Source organism: Coregonus lavaretus, assembly GCF_964263955.1.
Source record: "Coregonus lavaretus genome assembly, chromosome: 7".
Classification (NCBI taxonomy): Eukaryota; Metazoa; Chordata; class Actinopteri; order Salmoniformes; family Salmonidae; genus Coregonus; species Coregonus lavaretus.
The window spans coordinates 57425230-57438022 of record NC_139994.1 but is presented as its reverse complement, the minus strand read 5'-3'; the positions used below and the strand labels follow the sequence as shown (position 1 = coordinate 57438022).

Below are 12793 nucleotides of genomic sequence, written 5' to 3'. Positions count from 1 at the left end.
AGCGTACAGGTCACAATGGTGGGTAGTATATGGGGCTTTGGTGACAAAACACTTATTTTTACTGCTCTAATTATGTTGGTAACCAGTTTATAATAGCAATAAGGCAGCTCGGGGGTTTGTGATATATGGCCAATATACCATGGCTAAGAGCTGTGTCCAGGCACTCCGTGTTGCGTCGCGCGTAAGAACAGCCCTTACCCGTGGTATATTGGCCATATACCACACCCCCTTGGGCGTTATTGCTTCATTATTTTCCATAGAATGCATAGCCCCTCGTTGATTATCCTGTAGCTCTGGATAAGAGCGTCTACTAAAATGTAAATGTAATATCATTTGAATTAGTTATCCACGTTGCAATGTTTCGAAATGTGGACTGTTATTTTGAAGGTTTCCTCATTACCATACGAAATTGACGTAATCCTTTGTGCTGCTGGCAGAATACTGGTCAGTTAGATCTAAATACAAAGCCCAGTGAATAGGTTGACGTTTGTTGCTCTTTCCTGTGTTAGATTGTGCATTATTCTACTTTTATCAGTGTGACAACCATATCGAGGGATAGGCTACGTTATGTTTCTTTTATTTGGATGAATCAAGCAGGCAGCAAGTTGCAAGAATAGGATCGACGAAGCGCTGAACCTGCCTATGATCGAGTTGATTTATCTGCCTATGAAGCCTACTGTATGTTGATGAAATTCAAGTATGTCAGGAAAACATTTTAAAGGTCATGAAGTCAGTTGCTGCATCAAATATTTTATTTTTGGATTTAACATAATATTTTGGGTAAGTGTGTTTTTTCTTTTAGCTATATTTGTCTCGCTCATTGTCTTTAATTGGGCAATCTTGAATCCATGTTGTTAAATTAAACAGTAGGCCCATCTAGAGGAAATGGCTTCATAAATGATAATATAATAGCCTAATGATGATTTGTCAATTTTCCCATTTATGATTTTACGACGAATGCCTCACAAGCTAGCTAGGTCTATAATATTAGGCTATAATAGCCGATAATAAACATTCAAATGTGATCGTTCGATTTGTGAATAGCAGCAAACCACTTTGTTTGTGTTGATATGCATTACAAGCGCTTTTTATCTTGCTTATTCTGATTTGTTGACATTCCCAATAGCCTTCACATAGGCTGCTACTCGGAACACTTTTTAATTTAAAGGTCCCCTGTAGCTCAGTTGGTAGAGCATGGCCCTTGCAACGCCAGGGTTGTGGGTTCGTTTCCCACGGGGGGCCAGTGTGAAAAATGTATGCACTCACTAACTGTAAGTCGCTCTGGATAAGAGCGTCTGTTAAATGACTAAAATGTAAAGTCACCTACACTCTCCAATGTCCCCGGTAATGCGCTTTCTGTCCTTGTTTGTCGTGACCAACTCACGTACGTGACGCGTGAAAAGCTTATTGTCCTCACATGCAAATGTTGCATGAATATGCAATATATCATCATCAGACAACTGTCTCATTCAATTCCCACTCACTTCTTCCTTGCCTGTTAGTAAATGCGTAAGAAAGTAGGCTAGGCCTAATTGAATGTCCATTCCAAGACAGTTTATTGTTCACCTAACACTAACACACCTAATCTAATTGTGACTATGCCAATTAGTGAATTGTCTCACATCTACTGCGAAACAATTTCTTTTATTTTTTTTATTTTTTTTATTTCACCTTTATTTAACCAGGGGTAAACCAGTTGAGAACAAGTTCTCATTTACAACTGCGACCTGGCCAAGATAAAGCAAAGCAGTGCGATAAAAACAACAACACAGAGTTACATATGGGGTAAAACAAAACAGTCAAAAATACAACAGAAATACATATATATACAGTGTGTGCAAATGTAGCAAGTTATGGAGGTAAGGCAATAAATAGGCTATAGTGCAAAATAATTACAATTAGTATTAACACTGGAATGATAGATGTGCAAGAGATGATGTGCAAATAGAGATACTGGGGTACAAATGAGCAAAATAAATAACAATATAGGGATGAGGTAGTTGGGCGGGCTAATTTCAGATGGGCTGTGTACAGGTGCAGTGATCGGTAAGGTGCTCTGACAACTGATGCTTAAAGTTAGTGAGGGAGATAAGTGTCTCCAGCTTCAGAGATTTTTGCAATTTGTTCCAGTCATTGGCAGCAGAGAACTGGAAGGAATGGCGGCCAAAGGAGGTGTTGGCTTTGGGGATGACCAGTGAGATATACCTGCTGGAGCGCAGACTACGGGTGGGTGTTGCTATGGTGACCAATGAGCTAAGATAAGGCGGGGATTTGCCTAGCAGTGATTTATAGATGGCCTGGAGCCAGTGGGTTTGGCGACAAATATGTAGTGAGGACCAGCCAACAAGAGCGTACAGGTCACAGTGGTGGGTAGTATATGGGGCTTTGGAGACAAAACGGATGGCACTGTGATAGACTACATCCAATTTGCTGAGTAGAGTGTTGGAGGCTATTTTGTAAATGACATCGCCGAAGTCAAGGATCGGTAGGATAGTCAGTTTTACGAGGGCATGTTTGGCAGCATGAGTGAAGGAGGCTTTGTTGCGAAATAGGAAACCGATTCTAGATTTAACTTTGGATTGGAGATTCTTAATGTGAGTCTGGAAGGGTGGTCAGATGGAGGGGTGGAGGGAAACAAAGCCGATGGATGGCGTTGAATAGGATTACATTAGCACTGAATTATAGCCTACCATTGAGTGTAGGACTAACAGTACACACTGAAAAAGGAGGATAGCTTCTAAAGCTCCAACCATTATTTGAGGGACTTCATCTCAGACAGGAAGAGCTCATTATAGAATACTCAGTAGCTGGAAAAATGTACTGACTAAACCTCTCAGATTCTATTGTTGGGAGAACATGTTTTGGACTCATGTCTGTGTTTCTTATTCCCCTTTAGTTTCAACTGCCCTCTTGGAGAAATGCACAAGCCTGAGCTTAATAGTAACTTCTCATATCCAGAGGGACAAAGAATAACATTGTCATATAATAACCGTATGTCTCGGATAATCTAATTTCGCTCTTCAATGTCTTTCCTTGAAGGATGAAAAACGGCAAACTTTTCCTATTATGTGTTTTTCTTCTGTTGGCTCTGTCTGGTTTTGGACTGGGAATAGGAGACTAGAGCTTTTCTCCCCTTGTCCCATTCAAATGACGTCACGTCGAGGTCATGTGACTCTCTCGGGTCTCATTCTGGCTCACAGGAGTTTGGCCGAATGGATACCGACAGGCCGGTTTCCTGGTCAATTCAGTGCTAATGTAATCCTATTCAACGCCCTCCATCGGCTTTGTTTCCCTCCACCCCTCCCTCTGACCACCCTCCTAAAGTCCGTACCATTCACCATTGTCTGCTTTCAGTACCGTTGACCATGTCCATGACCGTGAGAGCCAGTGCTCTACTAATAGTTGGACCATTAGTGAGGTCTTCAGTGATGGGTCTGCAAGTGCCTGTTTAACCTTTCATGTTAGTAAACCTGCACCTGGAATGTAGCCATGTCGCTGGCATGCTTAGGCCTATAAAATATGTGCAATGTGCTTTTAATATTTTTTGTAAAGCTGATGTTGAGATTAATGCGGATGCTGGTGAAGAGTTAAGGTCTTTACGGGTAATGCATATCTGCTGCTGAGATACAGAAGGCTAGAACCATAGAGTGGGAGATCACCTCTACTGTTGCCCGTTGTCTTCCAGATGTAACGGTATAGCCTGTGTGTGTGAGAGAGCTTTGATAAACTACAGGACTACAATTTAAATGTCTTTGGAGGGTACAGTGCATTGTGTAATACATAGGTGGGTATGATGTCAGATTTATCAATGGAGCTAGTGAGCAGAGCCACTGAAGAGAGGTTGTGTCAATAATTGATTGCTACATTTTCAATGGCATTATGAGTGCAGTGTCAGCCTGAAACTTTCTGTCATCGCATATTCTATCTGATCCAACACCTTCTCAAAAACGTTCACCTTGTAGACACACATTCATATGCTGCCCAATGTAATTCATACATTCAGTATTTCCATATATTGTGTGACCACATAGTTGATCACGATTTTTGGCGGCTGGTAGCTTAGCGGTTAAGAGCGTTGGGCCAGTAACCGAAAGGTCGCTGGTACGAATCCCTGAGCCGACTAGGTGAAAAATCAGTCTGTGCCCTTGAGCAAGACTCCTGTAAGTCGCTATGGATAAGAGCGTTTGCTAAATGACTAAAATGTAAATGTTGTAACTCACTGAATGCACTCAACCACTTTTTAACATGATAATTTATAACCCAAATAATGTTGTGCTTTCTGGCATTGGAAGTCAATATTTGCATTGTATAAAAGTTGTATCTACACTACATTCTATCAACATCACAGAAAGTTCTCATGGAGCTGTAATGAACTGAAGGCCAGTGGATAAATGAAGGCTTTGGACACCGCTGTAGTAACAGAACCGCAGCCAGGAGAAACATTGTTTGGGGTGTTTTTGTAATAGTTTTCTCACTGTGGGACCAAACTCTGGTGGACCTCACAGTGTCTGGTGAAGTTCGGGGTAACATGTTACACAATTGGAGTCTTTACAAAACAAGAACCATGGAAACCAAAGGGTTAGTGTGTAATTTGTCACTGTCACATCAGTATATCTAGTTAAATGTGTTAAATATTTATGGACACAAAGAGGAGTGTGGGTGAAATGTGGCTAAAGCTTTATACAGTATGATAATCCTCCTCGTCTCTTAAATCTATCCATGTGAGTTTAGACCTAGACCCCCAAGAGTGTTGGAAAAATTCTGAAATTGATGTTTTGAATCAGTACCAGCTTTTATCCTCTGGCCCTTGGAGATGTTCACATTTTCATATGTTCTGATATAGTGTCTGACTGTTTTAGTATATGGATTTGTCTCGTTGTGAATAATCTCTGAAGCAATACTCTCAGTCCAACCAAGGAGTGTGAATCTGTGTAGCCTACTGTATGTCTGCCCCCCTAATGGCACCCTATTCCCTAGATAGTGCACTACTTTTGACCAGAGCGCTATGGGCCCTGGTCAAAAGTAATGCACTATGTAGGGAATAGGGTGCCTTATACAGTGCCTTTTGGGATGTCTCTCTCTATGTATTGATTTGACACACATGCGTATTGGCGGACCTGTTTTCCCAATGTCTCTCCCCTAGCTCAACACTTAGTACTCAGCTCTGTGCCCCCCAGCGGCCCAGTTAACTTCACCGGCACCCCCTCCACCAATCTAGACACTAGAGGCGTCGCCATAGAAACAGCATGAGCTTGCACTCCGACATATGGCGCCACTGCAATATTTATGTGAGCTGTGAAAAAGACCCTCCAGAAAATGTTGGGGACATCGTCAGGTCAAGTTACCTACATTTGAATGTTTCTAGGTTTTTGGAAAAGCTATCAGGTCTTGCCACCCATTTTAATAAGCAATGTAATCTCAGGGAATTAAAGAAGTGACCGTATGCGTTTTCCTGCGCCAATGCTGCACCCGTCTTGTTTTCAATGGCTGAAAGGAGAATTCATTACAGAGATGGTTATAATTCACACACTTTTCATAAACAAATAGCTGATATTTATGTGTACTAGTCTAAGTAACGACTAATCTATCTTTCAATCATACAGATAGAAAAGATACCCTAACCTAATGTATCTATTACATGGGTTACATTATTTAGGGTGACTTCATTTATCATGCTCTCTCTTCCCTCGACCAGGTTACATTCAAAATGGGACCCAGAGGACCAGTCCCACTTTCTCTTTTCCCTAGATCCGCAGATGGTGCTTCAAAACGCACAGGAAACCAACCATATCTAGACTACATGATCCACAGTGTGTGTCGGCCATGAGGTGGCTCTGATACAGCATTGAACAACCTGAGATTTAACACCATTATTCTCTTCCCACAGTGAGTCAACATGTGTAGGGCGGCAGGTAGCCTCATGGTTAAGAGCATTGGGCTAGTAACCGGAAGTTCGCTGGTTCGAATCCATAAGCCAACCAGGTGGAAAATTGACCGATGTGCCCTTAAACAAGGCACTTAACCCTAATTGCTCCTGTAAGTCGCTCTGGATAATAACATCTGTTAAATGACTCAAATGTAAATATATGAAAATACAGCTTACTTTCTATTCTCACTTTTAACCCCATTGTCTCTGTCATGAAGTCAAAACAATGACTATACAGTTGAAGTTGGAAGTTTACATACACTTAGGTTGGAGTCATTAAAACTAGTTTTTCAACCACTCCACAAATTTATTGTTAACAAACTATAGTTTTGGCAAGTCGGTTAGGACATCTACTTTGTGCATGACACAAGTAATTTTTCCAACAATTGTTTACAGACAGATTATTTCACTTATAATTCACTGTATCACAATTCCAGTGGGTCAGAAGGTTACATACACTAAGTTGACTGTGCCTTTAAACAGCTTGGAAAATTCCAGAAAATAATGTCATGGCTTTAGAAGCTTCTGATAGGCTAATTGACATAATTTGAGTCAATTGGAGGTGTACCTGGGGATGTATTTCAAGGCCTACCTTCAAACTCAGTGCCTCTTTGCTTGACATCATGGGAAAATCAAAAGAAATCAGCCAAGACCTCAGAAAAAAAATTGTAGACCTCCACAAGTCTGGTTCATCCTTGGGAGCAATTACCAAACGCCTGAAGGTACCACGTTCATCTGTACAAACAATAGTACGCAAGTATAAACACCATGGGACCACGCAGCCGTCATACCGCTCAGGAAGGAGACGCGTTCTGTCTCCTAGAGATGAACATACTTTGGTGTGAAAAGTGCAAATCAATCCCAGAACAACAGCAAAGGACCTTGTGAAGATGCTGGAGGAAACAGGTACAAAAGTATCTATATCCACAGGAAAACTAGTCCTATATCGACATAACCTGAAAGGCCGCTCAGCAAGGAAGAAGCCACTGCTCCAAAACCACCATAGAAAAGCCAGACTAAGGTTTGCAACTGCACATGGGGACAAAGATTGTACATTTTGGAGAAATGTCCTCCGGTCTGATGAAACAAAAATAGAACTGTTTGGCCATAATGACCATCGTTATGTTGGAGGAAAAAGGGGGTACTTACAAGCCGAAGAACACCATACCAACCGTGAAGCACGGGGTGGCAGCATCATGCTGTGGGGGTGCTTTGCTGCAGGAGGGACTGGTACACTTCACAAAATAGATGGCATCATGAGGAAGGAAAATTATGTGGATATATTGAAGCAACATCTCAAGACATCATTCAGGAAGTTAAAGCTTGGTCGCAAATGGGTCTTCCAAATGGACAATGACCCGAAGCATACTTCCAAAGTTGTGGCAAAATGGCATAAGGACAACAAAGTCAAGGTATTGGAGTGTCCATCACAAAGCCCTGACCACAATCCTATAGAAAATGTGTGGTCAGAACTGAAAAAGCGTGTGTGAGCAAGGAGGCCTACAAACCTGACTCAGTTACACCAGCTCTGTCAGGAGGAATGGGCCAAAATTCACCCAATTTATTGTGGGAAGCTTGTGGAAGGCTACCGGAAACGTTTGACCCAAGTTAAACAATTTAAAGACAATGCTACTAAATACGAATTGAGTGTATGTAAACTTCTGACCCACTGGGAATGTGATGAAAGAAATAAAAGCTGAAATAAATCATTCTTTCTTCTATTATTCTGACATTTCACATTCTTAAAATAAAGAGGTGATCCTAACTGACCTAAGACAGGGAATTTTTACTAGGATTAAATGTCAGGAATTGTGAAAAACTGAGTTTAAATGTATTTGGCTAAGGTGTATGTAAACTTCTGACTTCAACTGTAATTCTACAGTAATGATAATACTGATTGGGGGGGGGGGGGGGTGACAGCTTATTCTGCCTCCCACTCTGTTACAGTGACATTGTCAGGGTCAGCTATTACAGTGGTATGTTTGGTGTGATGTCATGCAGGGCTATATGTGACCATGAGCCATGCTGAGATGAGTGACAGGTCAATGTCCTCTCTGACGTCAAGATAACTGATGCCTTTAGGAGAAGGCTCGTAGTCGAGGAGAAGGAACTAGGTTGTTCTTAGGAATCACCTAGCATTTTTTTCTGGACATTGATGTAATTGTCCCCCAAAACCTAGTCTGTTTGTGCTATCCTTTTTGGCAGGACAATGACTGAAATGGAGTTGGCAAGAGTACAAACAGATCTGGGACCAGGTTACCCAAAACCACCCTTATAGTCTTTAGTTATGTTTGCAAAACCCCTCAGTTTACAAACACAAAAATTCGGGCCTACTTGTAGTCGGTAACAGAGCTGGGAAAGGGTTGCTTTAACTGGGACGTATGTAGTCGGTAACAGAGCTGGGAAAGGGTTGCTTTAACTGGGACGTATGTAGTCGGTAACAGAGCTGGGAAAGGGTTGCTTTAACTGGGACGTATGTAGTCGGTAACAGAGCTGGGAAAGGGTTGCTTTAACTGGGACGTATGTAGTCGGTAACAGAGCTGGGAAAGGGTTGCTTTAACTGGGACGTATGTAGTCGGTAACAGAGCTGGGAAAGGGTTGCTTTAACTGGGACGTATGTAGTCGGTAACAGAGCTGGGAAAGGGTTGCTTTAACTGGGACGTATGTAGTCGGTAACAGAGCTGGGAAAGGGTTGCTTTAACTGGGACGTATGTAGTCGGTAACAGAGCTGGGAAAGGGTTGCTTTAACTGGGACGTATGTAGTCGGTAACAGAGCTGGAAGAGGGTTGCTTTAACTGGGACGTATGTAGTCGGTAACAGAGCTGGGAAAGGGTTGCTTTAACTGGGACGTCTGTAGTCGGTAACAGAGCTGGGAAAGGGTTGCTTTAACTGGGACGTATGTAGTCGGTAACAGAGCTGGGAAAGGGTTGCTTTAACTGGGACGTATGTAGTCGGTAACAGAGCTGGGAAAGGGTTGCTTTAACTGGGACGTATGTAGTCGGTAACAGAGCTGGGAAAGGGTTGCTTTAACTGGGACGTATGTAGTCGGTAACAGAGCTGGGAAAGGGTTGCTTTAACTGGGACGTATGTAGTCGGTAACAGAGCTGGGAAAGGGTTGCTTTAACTGGGACGTATGTAGTCGGTAACAGAGCTGGGAAAGGGTTGCTTTAACTGGGACGTATGTAGTCAGTAACAGAGCTGGGAAAGGGTTGCTTTAACTGGGACGTATGTAGTCGGTAACAGAGCTGGGAAAGGGTTGCTTTAACTGGGACGTATGTAGTCGGTAACAGAGCTGGGAAAGGGTTGCTTTAACTGGGACGTATGTAGTCGGTAACAGAGCTGGGAAAGGGTTGCTTTAACTGGGACGTATGTAGTCGGTAACAGAGCTGGGAAAGGGTTGCTTTAACTGGGACGTATGTAGTCGGTAACAGAGCTGGGAAAGGGTTGCTTTAACTGGGACGTATGTTTGAGTTACAGCTGGGGTTTCTGTGTTTCGTATGAGAACATCAAGCTCCCACATTTCTGTGTGTAGGCATGCATGTATATCACTCCATTTGTGACTTGCATGAATGTTTGCATGTCTGAATGTGTGTGTGTGTGTGTGTGGCGTGTATGTGTTTATTGACAGTGTGAAGCCCCCAGCTGGCGAGGCATAGCTGTTTCTTGTGATAGTACAGCCTATTGATCCAAGCCCTTGGGGTGTTCAGGATAAACAGGACTGCTCATTCTGCCCCAATGGATACAGACGTCAGTTCAACGTCTAGTTTTGATTTACATTTAGTTGAGTTGTCAACTTGTGTGAATTCAACATGAAATCAACAAAATAATTCAATGTCATTGGATTTAGGTTAAAAGTTGGGTGAAAAAAAGACTAAATTCCCTTACGTTGATGAATCAAATTCATTTTCCACGTTGATTCAATGTCATCACATTGAATGTTTTTGTTGAAATGACGTGGAAACAACGTTGATTCAACAAGTTTTTGCCCAGTGGGGTCCCTGCCATCATCGAACGAAGGTGTCCTGCTCCTCTTTACAGCTCAGCTCATGTAGCCACACATCTCTGTTGGTTGTGGCACCCTCTTTGTACTCTCCCCTAGCCTCTGATCTCAGACCAACTCTTAACCAACAGCTCTGTATTACAACCACATGAAGTGGCTCTTGGTGCACTGACAGGAGATCAGTACTGTTCAGGATGGAGTAAATAGCTTGCAAACGTTGCCAGACTGCAGCCAGATGGGGTGCAATGGCCACTCTGCCAGTGTCCCAGTGTCCTTTGTTGCTGGCCGGTAGATGCAGTAGTTTGTTTGTATAATTCAGTGGCATTATAGGACAAGCAGAGATAAACAGAGCTGGCTGACATTGCCTGATCAAGACAAGCTGGAAGGGTGGAGAGCTTGGGCCTGTCCCGTTCACTTCCTGTTGTTGTCGTTTGAATTGGCCCCGGCTTTCAGTCCACTTCCAGACGCCCGGCCCCCACCCCACAGCATCCTCTCAGACAGACAGACAGCCAGAAGGATGGACAGGCAGAAAAAGAGAATAGACAGACGGTCAGGCAGGCAGACAGGCATTTAGACAGGAAGGCAGGCAGATAGACAGGCAATTCTTTCTCCCCCTCAACTTACCCTGAGACAGTGGTTTTAGATGTTACCACCAAGCCTACCTTTAGTTCTGTCAAACCGAGACAAACCTACAATTTAAAGGGCTTCAAAATTAAAATCCTATTTTGTCTTTGCACCTTTGCACTATGACTGGGACTTGACAAGTCACTCGTCCCAGTCATATCCTCACATGGTCTCTCCTATAATTGCTATGCGGATGACACTCAACTACCCATCTAACACCCAGATGTCGGCCCACCACTTCATGGCCAACCTTGACAAAACAGAGCTGCTCTTCCTCCCAGGGAAGGCCTGCTCGCTCCAAGACCTCTCCATCACGGTTGATCACCGCTCCTCCACCCATCCATTGGCATCCAGTCGAACCTCACATCATCTTCAAGACCCTGGCGCTTGCCTATGGAGCATCAAGAGGAACCGCCCCTCCTTACCTTCAGGCTATGCTCAAACCCTACATCCCAACCCGAGCATTCCGTTCCGCCACTGCTGGTCCCTTTGGCCGTCCCACCCCTACGGGAGGGCAGCTCCCGCTCAGCCCAGTCCAAGCTCTTCTCTGTTCTGACACCCCAATGGAGGAACAAGCTTCCCCCTAAAGTCAGGACAGCGGAATCCCTGCCCATCTTTCGAAAACGCCTGAAACCCTACCTCTCTGAAGAGTTTCTTAAATAACTATCACGGCTCCCCCTACATCCCCCAATCGTATCAGATGTACTTGATATGATTGTGATGTGTTGTTGTCTCAACTAGCTATCTTAAAATGAATGCACTAATTGTAAGTCGCTCTTGAGAAGAGCGTCTGCTAAATGACTAAAATGTCAAATGTAAAAATCGGCCAACAAATTTAACCAATGATTTCTTTATTTGCAGACATTGCAGGCCACTTATTAAGGGTGAAGAAACTCCTCAGGAGGATTGTACATTCCTGCTTGTTGATCCTTGACTCCTGTTTAGATTACGCAATTGAAGATGTACATGCAATTTAGTACTCGAAAGTGAAGTAATGTGAGTTGTGTGTTTATGTAACTGAAGAACATTGAGGCCCCAGCAGTGAACCTTTGTAAGAGTCAAAGGTGAAATTGAAAGATAATACATCCTCCAGGAATTTCAACAAAGCTGAACTTGAGTGTAGGAGGGAGAGGTTTCACCATTTGGGTATCTCCCTGAGGTTTGTTAAGTGATTATTAATGTTACTTATTGTCTGTCTGTTCTCTTTCAGTTGCTCGGTGTGGCCTTCCTGGGGATTGGACTATGGGCCTGGAATGAGAAGGTGAGTGAAACTGGGTAACATAAGAACCCTGTAAGAACATACAATGATGTCTATGTACAGTGAGGAATGTTTTTTTTTAATCCCCTGCTGATTTTATACGTTTGCCCACTGACAAAGAAATGATCAGTCTATAATTTTAATGGTAGGTTTATTTGAACAGTGAGAGACAGAATAACAACAAAAAACCCAGAAAAACGCATGTCAAAAATGTAATAAATTGATTTGCATTTTAATGAGGGAAATAAGTATTTGACCCCCTCTCAAACAGAAAGATTTCTGGCTCCCAGGTGTCTTTTATACAGGTAACGAGCTGAGATTAGGAGCACACTCTTAAAAGGAGTGCTCCTAATCTCAGCTTGTTACCAGTATAAAAGACACCTGTCCACAGAAGCAATCAATCAATCAGATTCCAAACTCTCCACCATGGCCAAGACCAAAGAGCTCTCCAAGGATGTCAGGGACAAGATTGTAGACCTACACAAGGCTGGAATGGGCTACAAGACCATCGCCAAGCAGCTTGGTGAGAAGGTGACAACAGTTGGTGCGATTATTCGCAAATGGAAGAAACACAAAAGTACTGTCAATCTCCCTCGGCCTCGGGCTCCATGCAAGATCTCACCTCGTGGAGTTGCAATGATCATGAGAACGGCGAGGAATCAGCCCAGAACTACACGGGAGGATCTTGTCAATGATCTCAAGGCAGCTGGGACCATAGTCACCAAGAAAACTATTGGTAACACACTACGCCGTGAAGGACTGAAATCCTGCAGCGCCCGCAAGGTCCCCCTGCTCAAGAAAGCACATACACATGCCCGTCTGAAGTTTGCCAATGAACATCTGAATGATTCAGAGGAGAACTGGGTGGAAGTGTTCAGATGTGGTCAGATGAGACCAAAATCGAGCTCTTTGGCATCAACTCAATTCGCCGTGTTTGGAGAAGGAGGAATGCTGCCTATGACCCCAAGAACACCATCCCCACCGT

The 12793-nt window shown here is 43.3% G+C and overlaps 1 protein-coding gene across 2 annotated transcripts in view; it reads left to right on the top strand.

The window, feature by feature from the left end:
- The first annotated feature begins 432 nt into the window (after positions 1 to 432).
- LOC311133080 (tetraspanin-5-like) overlaps positions 433 to 12793 on the top strand; it is a 37541-nt gene continuing 25180 nt past the window's right edge. Inside the window, exons 1-2 of one of the 2 annotated variants that reach the window (XM_084166515.1) lie at positions 433 to 780; positions 11761 to 11811. In XM_084166515.1, coding sequence (XP_084022641.1) covers positions 700 to 780; positions 11761 to 11811 — 132 coding nt within the window. In that variant the 5' untranslated portion in view covers positions 433 to 699. The remainder of the gene's footprint in view (positions 781 to 11760; positions 11812 to 12793) is intronic. The other variant, XM_084166516.1, reaches the window with a different exon arrangement.